Source organism: Macaca thibetana, chromosome 16 (assembly GCF_024542745.1).
Source record: "Macaca thibetana thibetana isolate TM-01 chromosome 16, ASM2454274v1, whole genome shotgun sequence".
In the NCBI taxonomy this organism is placed as follows: Eukaryota; Metazoa; Chordata; class Mammalia; order Primates; family Cercopithecidae; genus Macaca; species Macaca thibetana.
Window position 1 is genome coordinate 32,218,719 of NC_065593.1, and position 27,439 is coordinate 32,246,157.

Genomic DNA, 27,439 nt, shown 5'->3' on the forward strand with positions numbered 1-27,439 from the left:
ATAAATGCTACTTAATAGCTATTTAACTCGAGATTTTATTCTTATTTTGGGCTTCCTCTTAAATCCCGTGGCTTGTAATTTTAGATATTACAGATCTTTGATATAGAATATGAATATAATTGGGAAAGGGTAAGGAGTTGCAGAGATTTGGGTGTTGTTATCCAGAGAAAACCACTCTAATGCCAGGCCAGCATGAAATTGTCCCTGACTTGTTCCAAGAAATAATAGATTTGGGGAGAAACTGACCACTTTTTGTAAGGTGTGCATCTCCATAAACCAACCTCTTTTTTTTTTTTAGCCTTTCTATCTCAAATATGGGCAGACCTGAAACAGGTCTTAGTTACAAGATATTTAAGTTTTGTGCTTGGTAATGTGTCTGTGTCAGATTGAGGAATCTGTGCGGAGCATGGTAATGCGGTATGGAAGTCGCCTGTGGAAATTGCGCGTCCTCCAGGCAGAACTGAAAATCAACATTCGCCTGACGCCAACTGGAAAAGCAATTCCCATCCGCCTCTTCCTGACAAACGAGTCTGGCTATTACTTGGATATCAGCCTATACAAGGAAGTGACTGACTCCAGGACAGCACAGGTACAATACTCAAACAGGCTCCTCAGAGTTTCGATTTGGTCCTACAGATAAGACACTCGTCCTTGTTATAGAAGACCCAAACTCACAAATCCCATTGGTTCACCTGGTGGGGTTATCCCCAAGAGATTAAATGATTGTATGAATTTGAAAAACTTCATCTGCCTTTTAACATGTGCCTATGTTCTCTATCATGGCGTTATAAAACCGTTAACCATTTGTCGTGTATTGGTGAGCACTAACAGATGCCAAGTGAACCTGACTCCAGAGGTTATTCTGCAGTTTAGGGCTCTTTTTTTAAGAGGGCTCGTGGGTTATTTCAGCAATCTAATCTCTGGTCAGATGCATCCTTTCTGTTTTCACCATAATTAAACTACTCATTGGCAAGTGAGGAAAAGAGAATTGTTGGATTACGTCGCCAACTTCTATGTTAAAGAAGGAAAATTTCAACATAGTATAGTGGCGTGAGCCCTACCATCATCAGTGACTATCATATTTATCTATTGTGTTCTGTTTCTGTTTTTATCATATTTATTGTGTTATCTATTATGTTGTTTCCTTTCCTTCAAAGATTTCAGGGTGTCATATATTATACAAGAACAAAGTGGCAAATTTAAACCCGTTTTCAGGTAGGAAAGTTGAGGACGTAAAAATAGAAAGTGAGTCAGTACACTAATTCTGTGAAACAGACAATTCCCTTTTAATCTTTTTTACTACATCGGATTCTAAATATTTGGGCTCATTACTATGATACTGAAATTAGGTTGGTTCACCATTGTTCACATTTTTGAAGAGCTAGGATATTATTTTATGGCTTTGACCTGAATTCAAGAATTGCATTTCTTCTGATTAAAAGATGAACATGATCCAGTATACATAAACAAGAGTTTCAGTCTATTCCATGCTTTGGGTGCCAGGGAGAGATTATATGTCTCTTGTTTTTATCTATATCCTTTTAAATCCAGGAATAGAGTCAGGAAAATATATTTTTCAATCTTTTGAAGGTGAATTTTTAAAAATCTCAGTTTGGACCGTTGTCAGAATGACCTTTCATTTTGTGCTTTGATTCCCAGTAAGGTGGCTAGAGAAATCTATCCTATGAGAAGTCAGCAGTTAAAAACACAGAGAAAGAGTGCTCAAGAGCGTGAGTGGTGACCAAGAGAGAGAGTATTCAATATTTTTTGCTGTATTTGATGTTTTTTTAGTACAACTTTAAAGACATTTTCAGTCAAAGCTTTTGATGGGTAGGGATGTTTTTAATTAACTTCTACAATAGCTTCAAGGCAGGTCTATTCTTGTGAAAAGTAAGATGGCCACTTGAGATTTTAATGTTTTTGATAAATATGTTTGTTCTTCATAACTACTTTTTTTTTTTCCTTTCCTTTATTAGGAAACTCTGAGATTTCCCTCATGCTAGCTAATGGTGACACAGGAACATGAAAGGCACAGATGCCTTCAATCGGGGTTTAGTATTACACATGGTACAAAATAAGCACACAATAAGCATCTGAAAGAATGAACAAACCACCTTCAGCCTGAAGGAGAACCCCTTTTACCTAGCATCCTGCATATTTTAAAAGCCCTGCAGGAAGCGGTCTACAGGCTCTTCACTTGAGAGAGTTCAGGAGCCACTGCCACATGGGAACTAACTTTTGAGCCTGTGGCTAGAGGTGGAAACTGACAAAAGGAGCAGCCTCCAACCCAGTTTTGGTGCTCCTAATGCCTACATGGTGCTTATTGTCAAACTGTTTTTCCCTTTCTTTAATGAATCATTGTATGAATTTAATACAGAACCATGTCTGTTATTCATTCATTTGTTTTTTAATTTAATATTGATTGACTACTTATAGTATGTCAGGCACTATGCATATAAAGACAAAAAGCAAACTGTACTCAAGAAATTTACATCACAATGGAAGAAGACAAATGATTTGTTTCTCTGTGGCAAATATGTGCTATTATAAATAAGTACACGGTTCTAAGGGAGCAGACTATGGGTCAGAAATCATTTTCTGAAATCTTTTTGATGGTTTCTGGTGAAAGTTGTGTGATATATAAAATGTGTACATATTTTCACGAACTTCTAAAACATATACTTTACCAGTTTTTAGTTACTGTGTTCATTATAGTAGAAAATGGAACTAACATAGATAGTTGAGTATTCAGGAACTCCTATTACATATCAGCCTCTTGCCCTAGCACATCGTTTATTCATCTGCCAGTAAGGAACAAGGTTGATTAGCTTGAGTTTTATTTTGTTTCATTTTCCTTGTACAGTCTTTGTGCTATAGGCTGTAATGAACACTGATGTCAGGCAGTCATAATGGGGAGAAGAGATTTGGGTAATCCATTGCATAAGTGAATTGATTTCCAATGTGCAGTGTAAGAGAAAAATAACATTTTAGGCTGGGTGCAGTAACTCATGCCTGTAATCCCAGCACTTTGGGAGGCCGAGGCGGGTGGGTCACCTGAGGTCAGGAGTTTGAGACCAGCCTGACCAACAAGGTGAAAGCCCATCTCTACTAAAGATACAAAAATTAGCTGGGCGTGGTGGCAGGGGCCTGTAGTCCCAGCTACTCAGGAGGCTTAGACAGGAGAATTGCTTGAACCCAGGGTTCGGAGGTTATAGTGAGCCGAGATCATGCCACTGCACTCTAGCCTGGGCAATGCAGCAAGAATCCATCTCAAAAAAAAAGGAAAAATAACATTTTAAAATCATCTTTGGGCTGGGCATAGTGGCTCATGCCTGTAATCCCAGCACTTTGGGAGTCCAAGGTGGAAGGATCACATGAGCCCAGGAATTCGACAGTAGCCAGCACAACAAGGCAAGACCCTGTCTCTACCAAAAAAAAAAAAAAAAAAAAAAAAAATTAGCCAGGCACGGTGGCATGCACCTGTAGTACCAACTACTCAGTAGGCTGAGGCAGAAAGATCACTTGGGCCCAGGAGTTTGAGGCTGCAATGAGCTATGATCGTGACACCACACTCCAGCCTGGGCGAGAGAGTGAGACACTGCCTCTAAAAATAATAAATAACGCCTTTATTGAGGTGCAATTTACATATAAAGAAATGGACTCCTTTTGTGTGTGCAGTTCGATTCATTCTGTCAAATGTATACACCATGTAAGTACTATCACAGTCATGGTAGATAACATCTCATCACTGCAGAAAGTTCTCTTATTCCCCTTTGCAGTCAAAGGTAGAAGCACCAACCCTGGCCTTAGGCAACCACTGATCTGCTTTCTGTCACTATAGATGAGTTTTGCCCGTCCTAGAATTTAAACAATGTGTACTAGTTTGTGTCTAGCTTATTTTACTCAGCATAATATTTTTGAGGTTCAGCCATGTTACATAGATTATGCATATATGTTCCTTTTCATTTTTGAATAGTATTCCGTTTCATGGAATTTTTTTTTTTTTTTTTTTTTTGAGACTCACTATCTTTTGAGTCTCACTATCTTGCCCAGGCTAGAGTGCAGTATTGTAATCATAGCTCACCACAGCCTCAACCTCCTGGGCTGAAGCAGTCCTCCCACCTCAGCCTTCCAGGTAACTGGGACTGAGGGTGTGTACCACCATGCCCAGCCAGTTTTTAAATTTTTTGTAGAGATAGGGTCCCACAATGTTGCCCTGGCTTGTCTCGAACTCCTGGGTTCATGGGATCCTCCCACCTTGGCCTCCCAAAGTGCTGGGATTACAGGTATGAGCTGCCATACCCAGCCCCATTTTATGGATTTATCGAAATTTTTACATTCATTTATCAAAATGTTTATATTCACAGATATGTTTTGGCAGGTAAGGTGACTAACTGGGAGCTCTGACATGTTCCAAGGAAACAAGGCTTTCCAGAGTTTCCATCACATATAGCTTTGACTAGCAAGGGGCACCCCCAAAGGGCAGGCAATATCTTGACACCATTTCCATTTCTATTTCATTTGGGGATTGGTGACTGCCAACTCAAATATTAGATGGTTCTGTATGAATTAGTGGGAGGAATTATGAGAATAGAAGTCTCTATTGAGTAGGAGAGCATAAACTAAGACCACATGCCTGTGATGATAGTTTACAATGATTTGTGTGAGGAGTTACATGTATATTTCCTAAGTCCATATTCAAATTATTGATACTAAAAAAGACTGACTGTGTGTGGTGGCTCACACCTGTAATCCCAGCAGCTGAGGTTGGGAGTTTGAGACCAGCCTGACCAATATGGAGAAACCCCATCTCTACTAAAAATACAAAATTAGCTGGGCATGGTGGCGCATGCCTGTAATCCCAGCTACTCGGGAGGCTGAGGTAGGAGAATCGCTTGAACCCAGGAGGCGGAGGTTGTGGTGAGCCGAGATCACACCATTGCACTCCAGCCTGGGCAACAAGAGCAAAACTCCGTCTCAAAAAAAACCATAAAAAAATAAAAAAGGACTGAAACTCTAATTCTCATTTTCTTTTCTTTTCTTTCTTTTTTTTTTTTTTTTTTTGAGATGGAGTCTTGCTCTGTCACCCAGGCTGGAGTGCAGTGGCATGATCACGATCTCAGCTCACTGCAACCTCCACCTCCCGGGTTCACACCATTCTCCTGCCTCAGCCTCCTGAGTAGCTGGGACTACAGGCGCCCGCCACCATGCCCGGCTAATTTTTTTTTTTTTTATTTTTAGTAGAGACAGGGTTTCACTGTGTTAGCCAGGATGGTCTAGATCTCCTGACTTCGTGATCCACCTGCCTCGGCCTCCCCAAGTGCTGGGATTAAAGGCGTGAGCTACCACGCCCAGCCCTCTAGTTCTCATTTTCTTATTTTCCAAGATAACCTGTTGATGGACATTTGGGGTTTTATTTCCTAGTTTGAGCTATTAGTAGTAATAAAGCTGCTGTGAGCATTCATTTACAAATATTTGTATATATATATATATTTTTATTTCTTTTGGGTAAATACGTAAAAGTGTAATTGCTGGGACACAGTAAGTATATGCTTAACTTTATAAGAAATTGACAAACTGCCAAAATGTTTGTACCATTTAAATTTCTGCCAGCAATATACATATGTACCTAGATTGTTTTCTCCAGTCCCCTTCCTCAGTGCACGATTATGTTGCTTAACTATGACCAGCGTGTCTTCATCCCAAAACTTGGCCAAACTGAGCCTCAAACCCTATACCTACAGGTCTTGTCTCTCTTAACAGACAAGAAATGTCGTTCTAGGAAGCTGCTGCGTTTACCCCATTTTCTTATTTTGATTCAGCTTACCTGCTGAGTACAGTTTTCTCATATTGTACCCTTGCCTTACTTAACACTTTGAATCTCTTAAAACATTATTGCTTTTACTCTGACATTCCTAAGACATTACTAATTCTGCTTCCCCCAGGGTGACTTTTCCTATTGACCTTATGGAAGGGGACTGGGAGCTCCAGTCTCTGGGCCTTTAAAGCAGCCTGAGACATGTTTTCCTCATAATAGGACCTGATTGACAAATTAGCAGAACACTCATTCCTCTGAGCTAAGGGGCTAAGGATTTACAGATGAACTGTACCCAGGATTTAGGAAAGTACTTAATTCTATTCCTGTGCATATATATCAGGTTCACAAATCTATTCATTAATGGTAGACTTGTGCTTATTTTGTAGGTCTGAATAGATATGTAGGTATACACATACCCTTACATCCCAATCTCCATTTGTATTCACTGCATTGGAAATTTATATTTTATGTATCCATGCATAAAGTGCCTAGTTTAGTGTTATACAACCTCTGGGCACTCAATAAATATTAATTGAATTGAAATAATGGCATCCCTTATAAATATTCATAAGCAAATAAAACTATCTAAATATATGGAGTATGAAGCACTCCTCTAGAAATATTTGAGTTAAAATGATTAAAAACCAGTGTAGTGATTTCATTATGTGACAATATAGGTATTGCAGGAGCTATTCACTAGTTGTAGACAGTATCTTGAGGAGAAGTAAATATGTATATATATGTATATGTTTTTTAATATACATAATATAATATAGTTATTTTACTGTATGTAAAATATGAGGCTATGTCTCATGGGCTAACAAGAATTAACTATCTAGATGGATGGATGAAATCCACTTCTAGCAGAAATCTTTGAAGCCTTTGCATAGATAGTAATACTTATGAAGTACCATCTAATCAAGTGGACTAAAGGACTAAAGCAAAGATGATATAGTAGAGTCTTGATCTGGCCTTCTGCCATTGGGGAAAGAAGAGAATTATCTTTACTGCATAGCTGTTCTTCAACTTCAATACTAGGGCTGCTCAGACTAGTTAGTTGATGTACTTCATTTCTGAGTATATGACATTCAACTCACTTTAGATGGCTAGCATGGTCAGTCTGTCTTTGAGATATGAAATGTGCACCATGCTTTCTTGTTTATTTTTTTTTTTTTTTTTTTTTTTTTTTGGATATGGAGTCTTGCTCTGCTCTGTCACCCAGGCTGCAGTGCAGTGGCGTGATCTCGGCTCACTGCAAGCTCCGCCTCCCAGGTTCACGCCATTCTCCTGCCTCAGCCTCCTGAGTAGCTGGGACTACAGGCGCCCGCCACCTCGCCCGGCTAATTTTTTTGTATTTTTAGTAGAGACGGGGTTTCACCGTGTTAGCCAGATGGTCTCGATCTCCTGACCTCGTGATCTGCCCGCCTTGGCCTCCCAAAGTGCTGGGATTACTGGTGTGAGCCACCGCACCCGGCCTGCTTTGTTGTTTATTTCAACTAATCTAAAAGTGAGAGCAGTTATGGTGTATGGCTGGTTATATATATATTTTTTTGGAGTTGGTTAATCTGTGGAGAGGTGAGATCACCAAGTACCCAATGTTAAGAGGTATAGCTCAGCTACTCAACCTACCAAAAATGTTTTCGAATAGATAGCATTTGTGCAAAAAAGCCCCTCTAGGCAGTTCTCTGATTTTTTTTCTGTCTCTTAACTCCCCATGCCTTCTTTTTTTTTTTTCTTGCAGATCATGTTTCAGGCATATGGAGACAAACAGGGACCACTGCATGGAATGTTAATCAATACTCCTTATGTGACCAAAGACCTGCTGCAATCAAAGAGGTTCCAGGCACAATCCTTAGGGACAACATACATATATGATATCCCAGAGATGTTTCGGCAGGTAAGATGCCTAACCGGAGGGTCTGACATGTTCTAAGGGGCAGGGTTTCCCTGAATTTCCATCAGATGCAGTTTTGGCTAGAATGGGGCACTCCACAAAGGGCAAGAAATATCTTGACACTGTTTTCGTTTCTGTTTCATTTGAGGGTTAGTGACTGCCAACTCAGAGATTGGATGGTTATTTATGAATTAATGAGAGAAATGGTGAGAATAGAAGTCTCTATTGAGTAGGAGAGAGTAAACTAAGATTATTTGCCTGTGGTGATAGTTTACAGTGACTTGTGTGAAGAGTTATATGTGTATTTCCTAAGTCTATATTCAAATTATGGATATTAAAAAAGAGATCTGGTACTTTAGTTCTCATTTTCCAAGATAACCCTGGTTCCTAGTTGATAGCCTAGATTAATATGATGAGAATCAATATAGATAGCATAGACAAATGGATATAGAGTTCATGGTACACAGTTTAGAGTATAAGTTTTTTGTGGGAGATTTATTATAGCTGAATAAAAACTAGCATGAGAAAATACAACATTATGAATCTCAACCTCTATATGAAAATAAATTCCTTCAGTCTGTATGGTGAATCATCTCTATGCCACACATTTTTCTTCTATCAATAGAAGGCAAGAAAAGTATATCACCAGTAGAAAATGCAGCCAATAAAGAATAAGGTATCAAAAGAATACTGAATTTGTCCTTTTTAAAAAAATCTATGAATATAGGATTTTTCCAAGTTCCCTAGTCAATACTACCAGTATTACCACATTTGAATTTTAGTAGAGTATATATGTGGCCTTAGTAAACAGTCTATGTAGAATTTCTGTGTTATTCACAAATACAAGAGATTACCTCTATGCAACTATTTGTTTACAAGTTCTGTCTCCTGAAAGATACTTTCATTTGGTATTTCCCTTTTATAGCATTGCTAGCCTAAAAGCTGAGTGTTAATTCTGTTTCCCAATGCCAGTGCTATAAATATAATATAAATCACATTCTAAGTAATTCTTCCTACATAATAGGCATAAATATAGTGATTAGGACACATAGGTATATATGAGTCATTTGGGCTTCAAATGTTGCTTTGAGGCAAGCAAAGAAAGAGCTGAACTAGCTCCCACTTCACGAGGGATTTATAGGAAGTTGGGAATGGAAATCATAATATTTTTTAAATGAATAGGTATGTCTGTTTTTTTCAAAATTGAGCAGAATTGATCTGCACATTTACAAATAGTCACACACATCTAGTGAGCTAATTCCTGTGTATGGTCCTACAGCTATGAATAATACTAGAAAGAGGTTTCTTCCCTGGAATTTCTAGTAGAAACTTCATTCTGGCCTTCTTGGATTTTCTTTTTATTAGCTGAGTGTCATGTCATTTTCCTGGATATTCCTTTGTTGTCAAGTTTTTTTTTTTTTTTTTTTTTTTTGAGACGGAGTCTCGCTCTGTCGCCCAGGCTGGAGTGCAGTGGCCAGATCTCAGCTCACAGCAAGCTCCGCCTCCCGGGTTCACGCCATTCTCCCGCCTCAGCCTCCCGAGTAACTGGGACTACAGGCGCCTGCCACCTCGCCCGGCTAGTTGTTTGTATTTTTTAGTAGAGACGGGGTTTCACCATGTTAGCCAGGATGGTCTCGATCTCCTGACCTCGTGATCCACCCGTCTCGGCCTCCCAAAGTGCTGGGATTACAGGCTTGAGCCACCGCGCCTGGCCGCTGTTGTCAAGTTTCTTCAGGATTTTCTTTTTCTTTGTTTTAAGGAGTTGATGCTACTTATTTAGTTTTCTAATGTTAGTATTCCTAGGATAGTGTTAGGTCTTTACTGTTTGTTAATGCTCTGGTGCTGATTTGGAATCACTCAGTAGTTTGACTTTGTTGGAAAAGTGCCTGACTTTTGGCATGTAAAAAATAATTACAAATCTATTTTAACTGAGAATGGGAGCTGGGGAATTTAGTCTAATGTTTACACTCTGCGGAACACTTGGAAAAGAAAGCCAAACCAGATTGACTGAATCTTAATAATTATTTTTGTCTATATTGAAGTTATTGTCACTGATTAGTCAAACTTCTTTTCTCCACTAGTCCCTGATCAAACTCTGGGAGTCTATGTCCACTCAAGCATTTCTTCCATCTCCGCCTCTGCCTTCTGACATGCTGACTTACACCGAACTGGTATTGGATGATCAAGGTCAGCTGGTCCACATGAACAGGCTTCCAGGAGGAAATGAGGCAAGTAGTTGAAACCCCCCTTCCCTTTCTTATCTCTGTGCCCGCTAGTACCAGCTTTCTGTGAGGTGTTCATTAAATAGCACTGCAGCATGGTAGTCTTGTTTGGAGAGTTATTAGAGAGAGCATTGACTGGGTATCAAGAAATTGTTAATTTTCTAGGTTTGATAATGGTATTATGATTTTGCTTTTTAAAATAGTATTGTTTTAACACAAAGAACTCAGTTTTAAAAAAATAAAAAGGAATATTGTTTTCTTTTAGAGATACAAACTGAAACATTTACAGATGCAATGATTTGCTTCTAAATAAAGAGGTGTGAGGGTGGATGTGTAGATGAAACAGGGTTGGTCATGAGTTGATCATTGAAGCTAGGTGATAGGTACATGAAAATAGATTATTTTCCCTGTTTTTGTCTATGTCTGAAATTTGGGGATTTTCTTTTTTTCTTTTTTCTTTTATTGAGATGGTGTCTCACTCTGTCACACAGGCTGGAGTGCAGTGGCTCAATCTCAGTTCACTGCAGCCCTGACTTCCCTGGCTGAAGTGATCCTCTCACCTCAGCCTCCTGAGTAGCTGGTAGGTGTGCACCACTACACTTGGCTAATTTTTGTATTTTTTTCTAGAGATGGGGTTTCACCATGTTGGTCTCAAGCTCCTAAGCTCAAGCAATCTGCCTGCCTCAGCCACGCAAAGTGCTGGGATTATAGGTGTGCACCATTGTGCCCAGCCGGGATTTTCTATAATGAAAACATTTAAAGTATAGTTTTGCCTAATGTTTTTTCTTATTTGGATTCATATTAATAAATGCATTTTTCATTGTCTTTTCCATGCTCAATTCATTTGATCTGGTGCTGTTGTGAGCATGATAAATGTGTTCTTGAAAGGGCTTAATCAGAATTAGGGGTTCAAACATAAAAGAATGTAACAAAGAACCCATTTTTTTATAATTATCCCAAGAATGCATTTTCTAGCCTTGGTATCCTTTCTCTCAGAGTGACCCATGAATAGTGATAAAAAGGCATATTTTGCCCTATACTCTTGTCCATGCATTATCATTCTTTCTGATTTTAACTGTGCTCCTAATGTACAGTTATAACAATGACAATACCAGTAACAAACATAAAAAGAGAGAGATTTTTATTTCAACCTTAAATAGAATCCCTAGATAGATTTCATTCCATTGAAGGAGTAATCTTTACCTGTGTGTTCACCGTAAATAGGCTGGGTAGACCTTTGGAAATGATAAGCAGTTTGTTTCTATTTTATTCCATCTTTTCCAAAAAAATTTCACTATATATACAAGGTGTGTGGCTATTTCAGTAATATGCCAGTGGATGCCAATAGTAGATGATTTGGTATCAAGATGGATGCAAGCATTGGACCAGATGGAGAGTATCAGACTTGTAGGAGTCTCAACAAATAGCAAAGTCAAGAGGATTGTGGTGGGAGGATGAAAACATTTTGACAAGCATAGATATATACTCATCAGCACACAAAGTTGAAACAGGTTTGTGCCACTGTATGTAGCGTCTGCCTAGTGAGCCCCTCAGCAGCAAAGAAAAGCTTCATTGTGCTAGACTTAAATTCTGATTCATTGAACAGTGTAGTCTTCAGGAATGGAAGGTACCCTTGTGAACATGGGGCTGAGAATAAAATGGTTTTAACTAATGTAATTAAAACACAAAATGAGATTTTTGGCCACGTGAAAGCTAGCTGCAGTGCTGTGTGAAACCCCTTGCCATGATCTTTCTCTCCTGCTTTCTTTCTGCCCTCATTCTGTGTTTGAGCGAATGGAGACTCAGGGAATAGTGAAGTCCCAGAGGGACAGAGCTCTGTTCTTGCTGAAATTACAAGCACAGAGCTGCCTGGGCATGAACATGTAGTGTTTACTCTGCCAGTATGAATACAAATAGTCTTATTATACGGGCCTCTGTACCCAAAGACCACACACACACACACACACACACACACACACACACACACGAATTTTTTAAAAATTAAAGGTTTTTTTTAACCCCTTTAAGACCTAACAAACCTTAGTGGAAAAGATATGTCTTAAACAGTTGCCTAGGACTATAGCTATGAGTAGTAGTAGATCTAGTATAGGAGCCATATGTTTTCCTTTGTCCAGTGCTTTAATAGTTTTGAAACCAGAAAGTGAATAGTATTTGTTCAAAAGATTTTGAGTTTTTGTCAGTTCTCACTTTCTTCTTGTTCTACAGTTTTCCCTCCTTAGTTGCCTATTTTCTTTGTTCTATTTTTCTTTTCAAATGATTGACTAGGATTGAAGCTGAGTGTTAGCTTGCTGTTTCTGAGCCTTTGAGCTCGGGAGGAGTGAGACTGATGTTCTTTTGTGAGCAGTTAGTGACTAATGCCCAGGATGGCTGGTGAAGTCAGTCATTGGCCTTAGCTAGATTATAGGGCACTGCACAACAGGAATGAGGTTGGGGTATTAGTATCAAACTCTGCTACCAATAGCTTGAACATACAATGGAGCATGTCTACTGAGAGACTGACCCATCTAAGGATGGAGTTTCAGCAGTCAGAACTCTGAGGGACAGCTGTGCCTAAGAGATGACGAGGTGTCAGTAGGATATATTTCCTCATGCTGAGCCCAGTTTTATCAGGGCAAGTTGACTTTCAGCTATTGCGGTTTAATTTTCTTTGGCCAAAGAGCAAGTTTGTCATGAGCCTGGCACTCTACATATTACCCCAAGAATGATGTGAAGGGAATGAAAAGAGCTCATGCTGATGAGATTTGGAGCAAATCTGTCCTGTCCCAAAGAGAATGGGCATATGAACAGAGCCTTGAGAAATAGTTTTATTAAAAAAGAATAAAAAATTGAGCTGTTAATGTTCTGAGAGCCAAGGCTCAATGTAAATGCATTGGTGCTATGTAGACGTTAAATCATCATAATGTGGTGTTCTCCAAAAGTGACGGCTCTACCCGGTCATCATTGTGGGTGGTATTGCATTACCTTGAAGGATTGGAGTTTCTGGGTTTGAAAACTAGCACATGGATATAAGGAGTAAGGGTAAAATGAGAGATTCCTTTAGAGTTTTCCCATGAATTGAAGTGCTTTTCTCCATGATCGAAGGCAGAAAACCTGCACTTATCAGACCATCGACTGTATGGGTGGCCAGTCTTTCTAATTTTTTTTGCAGGACAGTAAATAGGTAAAAAGGTGATGGGACCAGGACTTGGACCAATTCAGTTCCATTTAGTTTTAGGTAACTTCTTTGCCATTTGAGGAGGAATATTGGCTGTTTCAGTAGAGATGTGACCTGCATTTTGAACATTTATGCCTGTGTTTAGAGCAGGAGAAAGAGCTTTTCTGATGCGGTATTAGCTACTGTCTCCTTTCTATTTTCCTAGCTGTCCCTTCCCCATAAAGAAAGATGTAACTAAAGGAATACCACCTAATGCATGATGAAAGGTATAGGAGAACACATTTTTCTCATTGTCATATTAGAATGGCATTACATTTAATATGAATTTAGAGTAGAAATAAAAAAGATGTAGACTAAATCTGTGAACTACGTTACTTGCAAATAGCTCCAAAGATGAGTTGTCCAAGATTTTTCTTAATAGTTTCAAGTAAAGATGAAAATTGAGGAAAATGTGATTGCGACATAGACTAAACTGATCTCATTTCTAGCTGCTGTGATGCTAGAAATGCCCATCACTGTATGTAAATACACAGCTACATGAATGTGTGCTGTTGAGCCTGGATACAGAAGAAATGCAGCCATCTAACAGTTCTACTTTACCACTTCTCAATTTTGGAGGAATTGTTTTCATTTTCCTGCCAGTTTACTAACCTGTTTTGATCCTTTGGTGGAAGCTATAATTGCAGGTGGGGACATTTTGAGTAACAGTTCGCAATCCAGTACAGCTGCTTTTCGCACTAAATCCTGTTATTAAAAAGCTCAGGCTAAGATCAAGCCAAGGGCTGTAACGGACTTGACAGAGAACAACTTAACTTTGCCTGGTAGGACAAAGACAATTCTAGCCTTCTTGAGACTATGCTTATGTTTATTCTGAAATAAGTTATTAGTGTTCTTTTATTTTATTTCTTTTGATCAGCTCTGCAAACTAGACCAATAATCTCTAAATTGGGCAATGCTGAAATATCGGTTAGAGAGTCAACTACCATAATAGCTTTAGTGCTAGTAGAAATTAGAACCCTGTTTTTCTTACCATATCAGAACATGGGCAGCTTTTTTTTTTTTTTTTTGAGACGGAGTCTCTCTCTGTCGCCCAGGCTGGAGTGCAGTGGCCAGATCTCAGCTCACTGCAAGCTCCGCCTCCCGGGTTCCCGCCATTCTCCTGCCTCAGCCTCCCGAGTAGCTGGGACCACAGGTGCCGCCACCTCGCCCGGCTAATTTTTTGTGTTTTTAGTAGAGACGGGGTTTCGCCGTGTTAGCCAGGATGGTCTCGATCTCCTGACCTTGTGATCCGCCCGACTCGGCCTCCCAAAGTGCTGGGATTACAGGCTTGAGCCACCGCGCCCGGCCATGGGCAGCTTTTTAACATCCTGTCTCATCATGCCTGTCATAATGAAAAACTGAGATGAGAAGACGATGTTGCGATGTTGTATTTGGAAGCAGTTATAGTAAGTAGGTACAAGATGTATAACCAAAAAAGGGTTGGTATTCAGAGACTGGAATTCTTGGTATAAACGTTTTTCTAGGAGGAAAGTATATTGAAAATAGAATGCAACTGGGGCCGGGTGTGGTGGCTTACACCTGTAATCCCAGCACTTTGGGAGGCTAAGGCTGGCGGATCATGAGGTCAAGAGATCGAGACCATCCTGGCCCACATGGTGAAACCCCGTCTCTGCTAAAAATACAAAAATTAACTGGGTGTGGTGATGCGCGCCTGTAGTCCCAGCTACTCCGCAGGCTGAGGCAGGAGAATCGCTTGAACCCGGGAGGCAGAGGTTGCAATGAGCCAAGATCGCGCCACTGCACTCCAGCCTGGTGACAGAGCAAGACTCCGTCTCAAAAAAAAAAGAAGGAAAAAAGAAAATTGAATGCAATTTGATGGTTACCTCTATACACACTATCACTCTTAAGAACTGTGGTAGCTCTAAGGCTTCATTTTTCCAGATGGGCGCTAGGTGTCAGGGTTTTTCCTTCTCAGCAGCTTAGCATTCACATGAGCCTCTTGAATTGCCTTGTTTGTTGAGGCAGATTCACTGGTGTCCTTTTTTCAGTTGGTATAGTAGCCTTTATCTAGTGTTCCTACAACAAGCAATTGCAATTTTAACTCTTTGGTTGAAGATCCTTTGTACCTTGCATTAGGGATCTAATTTTTTTTTTTTTTAAAGGAAGAGGATGATTGAAGAGGAAGTAAAGTAGTGTAAATTAAAGTTTAAAGACTAGCTTACAGCCAGGCATGGTGGCACATGCCTGTCATCCCAACACTTTGGGAGACCAAGGTTGGCGGATCACTTGAGACCAGGAGCTTGAGACCAGCCTGGCCAACATGGCGAAACCCTATCTCTACAAAATATATATAATTTAATTATATATATATATGATTAAATTAGCTGGGCATGTTGGCAGGCACCTGTAACACAAGAATCTCTTGAGCCCAGGAGGCGGAGGATGCAGTGAGCCAAGATTGCACCACTGCACTCCAGCCTGGGCGACAGAGTAAGACTCTGGCTGAGAAGAAAAAAAAAAAAAAAAAAAGACTAGCTGCCATCGTGACTGGTATTTTGGTTTTAGTCCTGCTTTATGTTTTCAGGGGTAAAATAGTGGGGACAGTGGGGATTAGGGGTTCAGTTTTGGAACTGCTCAGCCCTACTAATACCCATATTTAATTATTGTTTAATTGTTGGCAATGTACTGATATCCTGTACCTCCCAAAGTATAGCATCTCATTAATTTTTTTTATTTTAAACATATAAAAAAATACACAGTGATATGACAAATACCCCTGCATCTACTGACCAGCTTAAACAAATCTTACCATTTTGACTGTGCTTCTCACTTACATGTCACTATAATCCTTTGAATCTCTAATTTGAGTATCAAAAAAACAATTTAGGAGTTGGTAGGGAAAGGAAGTTGGTAAGCTTATATAAGCCGAAAAGATTAGAAGAAATTAATTAGTAGATCCATTTTGACAGTTGTTAGGCTGGACCTCTTAACCCAAAGGACCTCTTATTTTAGAGAAACCACCATAACCCTCTGTCTTAATTCACTTGGTTGACATTTTCCATGCTCTCAAAGGAATTGCTTGGGTTATCCTGGACTCAGATTCTAGTGGAAACCATTATGTTCTAAAACTGTGCCTATAGAGAGTGTGTATATGCTTATGGGTTTTGGTGGTGAGAAAAGGGTAGACCATTTCTCATGAACACAGGACCCAAATATTTAACATTAGATTTTTTATATTGTTTTACTCAGTTTAACCTCAAAATAGCTCCATAAATGTGATGCTAATTTGGATGCACTTTACTGTGCTTTTGTTTCCTTCTTTTGAGATCAGTTTGCCTTTTCATGCTGCATATAGAAATTGAGTCAGTGTCAGTCTTTTAGATATATGATAGAAAAGAGGCATATTTAAATTGTACTACGCTGAAGGCGAGTTCTGAAATAGACCTAAGCGAAGCGAGTCTGAAAAACAGGACCATGGTCTATGCATTGATTGTTCAACTTGTAAAAAGGGTCTTTGCCATCAATCTGTCCCTAAAGATAGGAGAATGTTTATAAGTGCTTTAGGATCCTCAGCAGAAAAGGGTCAGATACATATGATTATGTATAATTATGATTATCCATAAATGATTATGGTTATACATAAGTATTCATAATTTGTGCTTGCCTTATTTTTCACCAAGGCTTTGAAAAATCAATTTTGAATCCTTGAGATTAAGTATAGAGAAAGATATATTATGACATATATGGTAAGATAGTTTTATTTTAATTCTATGTTTTTTTTCTTTTATTCCCATTCTAAGTAAGTATATTTGGCTGTAAGTCTTTGTCTAAAATGATCTTCCAAACCAAATTTGGATCCCTCATTAGAAAAATATGGAGGCTAATTTTGAAAAATAAGTCTTCCTACCATGGAATTACTTCTAATGAATTTCTGACACTGTTCTTTTAAGATGTATAAACTTTTCTCAGAATTTCTTCTGAATGACTATTATTGGTGTTGGAGATTTCTCATCAGGTTGAGTAGTTTTTACTCATTTTTTTGATAGCAAAATGAGGCTCAATAACCTTGATTGACTTTGAAAATCCTAATGCATCCACTGGCTCACTAAAGTAGCACTTGTGGAGGGCTCCTCAGTTTCTTTCAAAAATAAGTCTAGAGATAGCCTTCAAACAAAAGAATGTACTTGCCAGCATATTTATACCTGTCTTAAGTTGTAAGATTTTACTGAAAAAGAATGTGACATAGTACCCTATGTCAAGAAACTTTACAGCTCCAACCAGAGGCAATAATGAACATCAGGACAGCAACAGATGACACTAGAGAATGAGGTGTAGCGTGGGGCACCAGAGTTCAGCACTCATTCGTATGATTAATGGACAAGGCTTCTGGGACTATAGTAGGCCAACCTGGTTAATTTCCATATCAACCAATTAATCCTGGGCCCCATTTCTCAAATACCGCTGGCTTCTATGTGCTCCACTGCATGTTTTTTAAAAAATAATTCCTATGCTTATTAAATTACTGTGTGTACATGTGTAAAATTACTGTGGTTTCATGTATATAAATGTTACAGGGAGAAATAATTCCCCTGTTCAAAACTATTATTTCTAATCTTTGATAACATTTTCAAAGAATTACCTCTGGGATGAAAATTTTTTGCTCTAAAAGTTATATTTTTCTTACCCTTTTATCGCTGTCTAGAGAGGTTGAGGTGAGTTTGTTCAGCCATTTTTGAATTATCCAAGCATGAAAAAAAGAGTTTTTCAGCTCTTAAGAAAATTATTTTGAGCTCTTTCATGTGATCACATAACACTAAACAATAGAACATTGATATCTGGCAAATAATACAATATGGAAAGGCATTGACGTATTTTTCAGCATGGCTTTTGCAAATGGCACAAATTAAGTCAAATATTGTATTTTAAGCCTTATGGCTTAAAAATATGTATTTTAAGACCTATACAGTGTTTTCTGATATTTCATCAAGTATGTTTTATTAAGAGACTAACAGGAGTTAAAATTACTATGATAATTATTTTCTGATAGTATATAATTAAAAGTACAGATTTAATATTCCATACAAGATACAAAAAGGGGAAGGAGGTAACATTTTGCTATGTATCTGAAAAGGAACTCAAGCTCAGGTTCCTTCTCTCTGGGTCTTAGTTTTGTCATCTTTATGATGCAGATGATGCCCAAGTCTGGGTTAGCGCTAACATGCTTGGATTCTTTGTATTGCTGCTCAAGGGCCTTGCAGGGTAGTCATCTTCCTGGCATTAGCAGAATTAGAACAATAGCTTTTACAGACTGTTCCAAAAACAACTCAAGCTTTAGGCTTTTAGCATGAATATAACAAATACAGCTTTAACATCTCAGCCACAGCCTAACCTGTATTTAAATCTGTATGGAAAGGTGTTGTTATAGCTCAAGTCAAAGTGTGGAGATGTAAGAAAGGCAACTGTGGCAAAGATACTCCCTTTCTGCTTCCCACAGCATAGCTAGAGTTGATGGATACATCTTTCACCCTTAAAAAACAAAATCCTGGTATGTTTTGCCCCTTAGCTTTTCCTGCAAATTTCTTTGTTGAGCTTAATATTGTTTTATTTTGTAGTAACAACAGCAGCTTTGGAAAGTGCCTGTGTGCGCTTGCACATTCTATTCACACTGATAGTACAATTAATGTTGATGTCAATTTTGGTGTTAATTTGGGGTCATGATTAGTGTTGACACTTTGTGTCAGACTAATGGCATTTATGGGCACCATCAGAATAAATGTTAATATTATCATGTTTTCACTATCTGTTATAGTAACATTAAACCGAGGTCCTTCCAGGAGAAAAAATACATATATGGATAGATAGATAATGCTGTTCTGTATCACTGGTGTTACTCAGAGAGAAAATGACATCTCAGGGCAGAATCCTAATCACTGTTTGGAGCATCAGAAATAATGATCACCTCTGATCGGAGGTTGTGAATAATTCATTTGGTTTGATTTTCACGTCCTGTCCAGTGATACTTTTCAAACCAAATGTGTTTCTACAGGAAAATAATGGTCCCACTTCTTATGGAAATACTGTGGCACAAATCATTTTACCCACATAAAAACAGTTAAATAAGACTGTTCTCTTCTGCTTGCCTTCTCCTTCCCATCCCCTCCTCCCTCACTTGAGCGTGTTCATTCCAGAATCAGAATGTAGCCAGAGAAATATTTTCTGCCTTAGAACTTGTGTAAGGGAAACAAATATTTATTTCTGCTTATCCTTAGCTTATTCCCTGTAGCTCTTTTCATCCTCTTCCCTTTTTCACTTTAAGATAATTAGCTTAGGTTGATAACCCTAAACCTAATCAACCTGCTCATTGGAATGTTCTGTTATGAAAAATAACCTGAAATTAAATATTTTAAAACTTATTCATGGCTATAGTAATGAAAAAATAATTTGTAGTAAGTACCTAGGACCACTTGGTTAGTCAATGCACGAGAGAAGCAGCGATCAGAGAAGACGACGCTGGCACTGCCTGTTTGAGTCTAAAACTCATTAGACCATAAACCCACCCACTTATAAGCAGGCTGTAGGCTACCTTTTTGTTAATTTCTTAGCTCTTCCGTCTTCCTTCAGCTCTTAGTCCTGGCATGTCATTTTCACCAGGTTTCACCTGGATAAAAATGTTAGAGAAAAAGAGAAGACCCCCAAAAATTCAATGATGGGATCTCCTTTAGTCATTATTCTTAAGTTAATATACACGGCAGATTGGGCTTAGGTGAAATCAATGAATGTCACATTGCTAATCACATTGTCACACTGTGTATACTTTTATAGTGATTGTGGAATTTTCTATATGAAATCTCCATTGTGTATATAATATAGATAGACCCATCTATAGAAAGTAATTTGACTGAAAAACTTACAGTGTACTAATTAGAGGGTGAAATATGACTGTCTTCTGAAGCAATGACCTAATCCTTTGAGATGAAGCTATTCATTGGTAGAATATTTTGAACCATTTCTCCTGAATGTTGTGACCCCTTTTTTTTTTTCCTAAATCTAACAAGGGCAGGGGAAAGCGTTTTTCAACCTAGTTTTCATCATCAGACAGAAAGTATTTTGCATTCAGAAACCATTTCCAGTATCAAATTCAATTTTGTCAAGTGATTAGTTGAGTTTGGTAGAGAATAATTTAAAAACACAAAGCTGGAAATGGCTATGATGCTTCTACACTGGAGGAGAGCAGTTGCTATTCTCAAGTTGCAAGCTTCCTCTCAGTGACTTTGCATCATAACTGGATTATTGTGTTGTATGCCTTTGCAGCTGTTACAGACCTGCATCTGTTGACACCATGTGTTCCTACCCATGACTGGTAGAAGAAATAGGGAATGGGTGATTGGGTACCTTCACTGCCTATCAGTGCAAACGTCCTTTTATGTACATATGTTTATAAAGTTCTTTAGCCCCCTTCAAGATGAAAGGTTCTGTATAAATATAAGCTTTCGATTTTAGTACATGTTTGTAATACATGTGGTACAGTCCTAAATATGTATTTAGCTGATAGGCACTGTTCTTGTCTATTATACAAATATTGACTTTAAAAATATAAATATGTATTCAACCATCAGACCAGAAAAACACTGAAGCAGTTACTTCTCAGGTAGAGACATTAATATTGTATAAACCTATGTATACATATGTTTACACTCTACCACATCATTGCAGAGCATTTCTTTTTAGAAAATGAAATGATAACCCAACAAACTTAGTTCTTGATATTTCTTTCTCTTTAAAGTGAGTCTCGATTTTTAATTTTCATATGTTTATCTCTTTCAAATTTTATATAAATAAGATCTGTTGTAGTATGACTACAATCTAGAATTAGTTCCTCTAAAATATGGGAAATTGATTAGGCTGGTGAGATTTTTTTCCCCCTTAATTTTTTTTTTTTTATTATGGAAATGCTCAAACGTACACTAAAGTAAGCATAAGTAATATAAACTCCCATGTACCTATCACCCAGTGAAGAAGTATTTGGTAGTTTTCTTTTCTCAGTTATTTTTTATTTTATAAAAAGTTAAAGTTATCAATGCAATATAAACACACACACAAAAATTTGGAGAATGGAAAAAAAACCAATACAATTTCATCATCCCAATAATTATCACCTCATTTTGCTGTTTCTTATTTATTTTTGTTTTTTCAACATGCTTTTCAACTGATGAAGCTGTCATTCATACTATGCACTTACTATATACCAGGCACTATCCTAGGACCTAACATGTATTTAATCCTTCCAACAAACTTATGCAGTAGATTTTTATTACCCTTGTTTTACCAGTGAAGGAACCGAGGTACAGGGAGGTTGATAACTTACATAAGGGTACATGGCTAGAAAGTTGAGTCTCATTTCTGTCAAATTATCTTAGATTCGGATTCAGAAGAGTCTCAGAATGCGGCTCCTGAGTCTGACCCCTTTTCTAATTTAGTATTACATCATGGGTATTTTTAAATGCTCTTCCTAATCTTCATGATCATCATCTTATAAGGCTGTACAGAACAGTAACAGTGATCTTGCTATCCAATTTACTTCCCTCCAAAATAATTTTAGGTTTTCAGGAAAGTTACAAAGATAGTATTAGACAGTTCTGGTATACCCTTTCCCAGCTTCTCTTAATGTTAACACCTTATATAACCATGATATAATTACCAAACTAAGAAATAAATATTGATACAATTGTGTTAAATAAACCACAGACCTCTTTTTTTTTTTTTGCCAGTTTTTCTCCTAATATCTTTTTGATTAAGGAACATACTTCCTTAATTTCTCTAGTAAAGAAAATACCATTTCTTGGCTGGGTGTGGTGGCTCATGCCTGTTACCCAGCACTTTGGGAGGCCTAGGCAGGTGGATCACCTGAGGTCAGGGGTTCAAGACCAGCCTGGCCAACATGGTGAAATCCCGTTTCTATAAAAATACAAAAATTAGCTGGGTGTGGTGTTACCTGCCTGTAATCCTAGCTGCTCGGGAGGCTGAGGCAGGATAATCACTTGAACCTGAGAGGCGGAGGTTGCAGCAAGCCAAGATTGCACCACTGTACTCCAGCCTGGGCAATGGCCTCAGACTCTGTCTAAAAAAAAAAAAAAAAGAAAATACCATTTTTGTGTATGTGAACCTCCTTTTAAGAAATAAACACTTTGGGAGGCCAAGGCAGGCAGATCACAAGGTCAGGAGTTTGAGACCAGCCTGGCCAACATGGTGAAACCCCATCTCTACCAAAAAAAAAAAAAAAAATATATATATATATATATATATATACACACACACACACACACACACGCACACACACACACACACACACAAAATTAGCCAGGCCTGGTGGCATGCACTTGTAATCCCAGCTACTCAGGAGACTGAGGCAGGAGAATTGCTTGAACTCAGGAGGCAGAGGTTGCAGTGAGCCGAGATTGCACCATTGCACTCCAGCCTGGGCGACAGAGCAAGACTCCATCTCAAATAAAATAAAATAAAATAAAATAAACAATTCACATTAGCTATAAGGACAAGTTACTTAATTTCTCTGTGCCTTAATTTCCTTATGGCAATAATAACAGCTACCTTTGAGTTAATAATAACTACCATTGGAGGGCTTTTGTATGCCAGGCTCTGTACTAGTTTAATATGGTGTTACTCACAACAGTACCTCCAGAAAGAATCTGTCATCCCCATTTTATAACTGGAAAAGTGAAGCTATAAAATGTGAAGTGTCCAAGGTTATACAGCTAGCATAAAGCTGAGATTTGAACCAAGACAGCTTGACTTTGCAGCTTAAGCTCTTAACCACTATCAGTAGTTGTCAACTTTTAGAACAGTACAGCAGATAGTAAATGTTCAATTAATGGTAGTTATTATGATAGCTATTGTTATTTTTAAAATAAAATAGTTTAAGACTAGGACTCTTATTCCATGACTTCTAAAATATATGTGGCAGACAATGTTCTGTGCCCTTGGTGTTAACTATTTTTCAAGTATTATTTTTAGAAGTGAGGCAGGGCGCAGTGGCTCACACCTATAATCCCAGCATTTTGGGAGGCCGAGACGGGAGGATCACTTGAGTTCAGGAGTTCAAGACCATCCTGGGTAAGATGGTGAGACCCCGTCTCTACAAAAAATAAAAAAAATTAGCTGGGCATGGTGGTGACACACACGCCTGTGGTCCCAGCTACTCAGGAGGCTGAAAGGGAGAATCACTTAAGCCCAGGAGGCCGAGGCTGCAGTGAGCTGTATTTGCACCACTGCACTCCAGCCTAGGTGACAGAGCAAGACCCTGTCTTAAAAAAAAAAAATTTTTGAAAAATAAAAAGACTCTGGAACTAGCAAGCATTATTACTCCCTTACTATGTGTAGTGTTCCTGGGAAGCACTAGAGGAGATGATAAAATTGTTCAAGATGGTAAGCCAAGAGCAATCCTAGGCAGCCTATGATTAGTTATCAGAAGAATTCTCAGGCTGGGCAAGGCGGCTCATGCCTATAATCCCAGTAATTTGGGAGGCCGAGGCAGGACGATGGCTTGAGGCCAGGAGTTCAAGACCAGCCTGCAACATGGTGAAATCTTGTCTCTACAAAAAAAAATGCAAAAATTGGCCGAGTATGAAGGCACATGCCTGTAGTCCCAGTTATTTGGGAGGCTGAGGTGGGAGGATTGCCTTAAGCCCAGGAGTTGGAGGTTGCAAGTGAGCCAAGATTGCACCACTACACTCCCACCTGGGTGACAGACTGAGACTCTGTCTCAAAAAAAAAAAAAATTCTCTACACAGAGGTCTTAGTAGGAGATCAGAAAAGAGAGGAATTACTTTAGGCTGGGAGAAGCTTTACTGAGGAAATGGAATTTGGATGAACCTTTTAGAATGGGTAAGATTTGGACAGAGTGAGGGGAGAGGAGAGAGAAAGACAAAGTTTTTTATGTAGAAGTTAATATAGTAGATTTCTGCTTTTAATAGTGTGTTTATCAAACCCATGGCTATTATTTTCTTAATTTCGCATGTGGGGACATTGAAGCTCAGTAAAATTAAATTAATTTTCTTAACATCACACAGTTAATATAAATGATAGCACCTGGATTTGGATCTAAGTTTGTTGGACTCTAAAGCCCATGTTCACCTTTATATGCCCTATCCTTTGATTAGCAGTGAAATCTAAATTTTAATGTAAATTGAATAATAAATGCTTTCTTAGATGTTTGTCCATCATGCTACCTCAGAACTGAATGTCTTCCAATCAGGAATCTTGCTGCACTAAGACTGGAATAACACTCTCTATTCTGTAATGGTACTTTTTAAGACAGGAGGAGGGGTCGGTCGATGAGCAACACTCTTTGGAAAGACATTGATAAAGAGTATTGTGTTCTTGGTGCTGCTGTGTTGACACCTAATTAGAAGTCAATATTGCAAGCATAATGACCTAGCCAATTGCTGAACTCACTGCCCAAGTGACACAGTTAGAGTCCCCAGGTAGTAATGAAAGATAAGAGTATTATTTGCCTGCCTAGTGCCACATGGTCACAATGTTTACATTAGCACACAAATGCTGAAGTAGATTCTTCAGGGCTTGTATCTAATCTGCTTCTGGCCTATGTGGCTAAGGTTAATATATCATAAAATTTGGTGTAAAACCCAATCTTTCTAACTACAAATGCATTTAGAGGTAAATTGACAGGAAATAGCTTTTCCTTCCTGAAAAACAAAAGATTTGGGGTTAAGGGGGCATGTGCGAAGGCAGATAAAATATTTCTGCTTGTACAGGGATTATATTAACTAGCTTCTTAGAAACCATAACCAAAATTATCCTGAAATTTGAGTGTTCGCTGTGCTATTTTTTGAATGATCTATTTTTCCTTCCTTTCTCTGTCTTTAATGAGTAGATGGAGTAATACCTTATCTTAGAAAGTGATTGGATTTTTTTCTGTGTGTTATATCCATTTTGATTTGTATTTGGCCAATGGTGTGATATATTAAATAGCTTATATTTATCTGTGGGTGTTTCATATATATATTTCCTAATGCTGAGAATCACAAATAGCTGTGTAGAATGCTTCAACCAGCCTGATTACAGTGGATGTGCAATTGGATTGAGGAATGTGTACTCAGAGCTTATGATCACTGGCCCGGTTGAGTCTGGGTGATGCATGTGGCTTTCCAGGGATGCTGCTATTTACATCTGTTAATGGCCCTTCTTGATGGCCAGCTCCCCAATGAGGTGATATGCAGCAGCCTGGGGATGAGGGACCAAGGCTGCATATGTGGCTGGGCTCCATTAGGCAGAACCAGGGATGCTCATCTGGTAGGTAGGCTTTGTGTTTGGTGGCGAGTGGTGGGGGCAAGGAGGGGGGCGAGAGACAGAAAGAAAGGGGGAAAAATGAATGGAAAACATTACTTATCCAGGTATAGGGGAAACAGGCAGACATGAAAAACTACAGCTGTAACTAGAGTATGAGTGAATAGAATAGAAAAGAAATGGAACTAGCAAATATACAAGTAGAAGGATTGACTAGTTCTCATATCGAAGGGGATTAAAACAGGAGAGGGCTATGAGAGTGTGGGAAGAGACATGTCACCTCTGCCTTTTAAGTCAATATCATTTATTTATGTCGCTGGCCATATGCTGCTGAACAGAGAGCAGAGATTTACATATAGTGCATCAAGAGATTAGTTCTTTCCATCCTTTGGTTTTCTGGTGCTGGGAGAAAGCAAGAGATGCTCACAAGGATGCAATGTTGAGCATTAGTAAATTCTTGCAGAAATGGAACGTACCTGAAACAAACCAGTAAGGAGTGTTTCTGTTATTCCTATCAAATGCTAGAGGACAGTACAAGGAGCCTGGATCATGAAAAGTGTACAGTCCATGAGAAGTGATTCTTTTTCTGCTTCCTTGTGTGTTGAAGATTTCTTGGAACAAATGTCACAAAAGATGGAGATAGTGTCTGTGTTAGTCCATTTGTGTTGCTATAAAGGAATACCTGTGGCTGAATAATTTATCAAGAAAAGAGGTTAATTTGGCTCATGGTTCTGCAGGCTCTATAAGCATGGCAACTGCATCTGTTGGGCTTCTGGTAAGGGTCTCAGGAAGCTTATGATCTTGGAGGAAGGTGAAGGGGGACCCAGCCATTACATGGTGAGAGAGGGAGCAAGAGAGAGGTGGGGGGCAAGGTGCCACACTCTTTTTTTTTTTTTGCACCATGACATTCTTGAGTTAATTTGAGTCACCCCTGGGTGAGAGGGCCCTGCACCTAGAAGAAGGTGTTGGGCCTCTTGGTGGTGAAGTATGGCTTATGCTAACCATGCAGGATCCCGTGGGGCAATGGGAACTTGATCTCAGAGTCATGGAACTGTTTGACCGCCAGCTGGCAGCACTTGCTGACCGCAGTTTCCACCTTCATGATCTGGGTGGAGTGGGCCTGTGTGTGATGCCAGGTGCCCATGTCTCACTAGCACTGGATGACAGCACCCATGGTGGTCAAGTCCTGGTATCCAGTACATGTTGTGGGTGCTGCTACAGGAGTCGTAGTGCAGCTAGATGCCAGATTTCTTCACCTGCAGGGGGGATTTCTCAAACACCTACCTACAGTAGACAATTTTCCCTGAAGACTTCTTATCTTCTTTTGCTGAGATACCAAGTACCAGAGGCGGGACTTGGCAATGACATGATTAGGTGCAAAGATTCACATACCACAGAAGGGCAGCATGTGGCATTTGGGGGTGGGCAGGCAGCAACCCACCACCTTGTACTCTCGTAGTGTGCCCAAGGCGTTCATAGCACTCTCTACATGCTTGCTTTCACCCGCAAAAGGCCACACTCTTTCAAACAGCCAGATCTAGCATGAACTCAGATCAGAGGGGAGCACCAAGCTATTCATGAGGGATCCACCCCATGACCCAAACACCTCACACCAGGCCCCATTTCTAACGTTAGGGATCATATCTCAACATGAGATTTAGAGAGGACAGACATCCAAACCATATCAGTGTCTTAGTATATATGGCAGTAAAATGAGAAATTAATCAACAGTGCCATGGCATTCTTCCACATGTATCCTGAGTGCATTTAGATTTTGGCTTTTCTGCCTTCTTTGAGCAGGCCCAAAGAAGGAATTGAGACAGTTTTGAAATACACAGTAGATCAGCTGTTCTCAGCATAATCTAGCAGCATATTAGAATGTCTTTTTAGTTTCCCACAGGGAGTGTGGCTCTTTAGCAATGTGTATCTTTACATAATGGCTGTGCCTAGGTATACTCTGATACCTTCAAGGAACCTGGAAAAAATTCTGCATGTAAAAAACTTCTGTT

The 27,439-nt window shown here is 39.0% G+C and overlaps 2 protein-coding genes, 1 long non-coding RNA gene and 1 pseudogene across 13 annotated transcripts in view; 1 reads left to right on the plus strand and 3 right to left on the minus strand.

Annotated features, from left to right (window-relative positions):
• TADA2A (transcriptional adaptor 2A) overlaps positions 1–27,439 on the minus strand; it is a 556,520-nt gene that overhangs the window by 299,765 nt on the left and 229,316 nt on the right. The gene's annotated exons all lie outside the window — the stretch shown is intronic.
• The window catches only part of ACACA (acetyl-CoA carboxylase alpha), a 329,721-nt gene that overhangs the window by 225,935 nt on the left and 76,347 nt on the right, over positions 1–27,439 (plus strand). For all 10 annotated transcript variants that reach the window (XM_050764555.1, XM_050764552.1, XM_050764562.1 and 7 more), the window contains 3 exons: positions 386–589; positions 7,560–7,715; positions 9,794–9,940. In XM_050764555.1, the coding sequence (XP_050620512.1) occupies positions 386–589; positions 7,560–7,715; positions 9,794–9,940 (507 nt within the window). The remainder of the gene's footprint in view (positions 1–385; positions 590–7,559; positions 7,716–9,793; positions 9,941–27,439) is intronic.
• The window catches only part of LOC126939359 (uncharacterized), a 93,276-nt gene that overhangs the window by 64,117 nt on the left and 1,720 nt on the right, over positions 1–27,439 (minus strand). The window lies entirely within an intron of this gene.
• Positions 25,804–26,972, minus strand: LOC126939346 (60S ribosomal protein L18a-like; annotated as a pseudogene).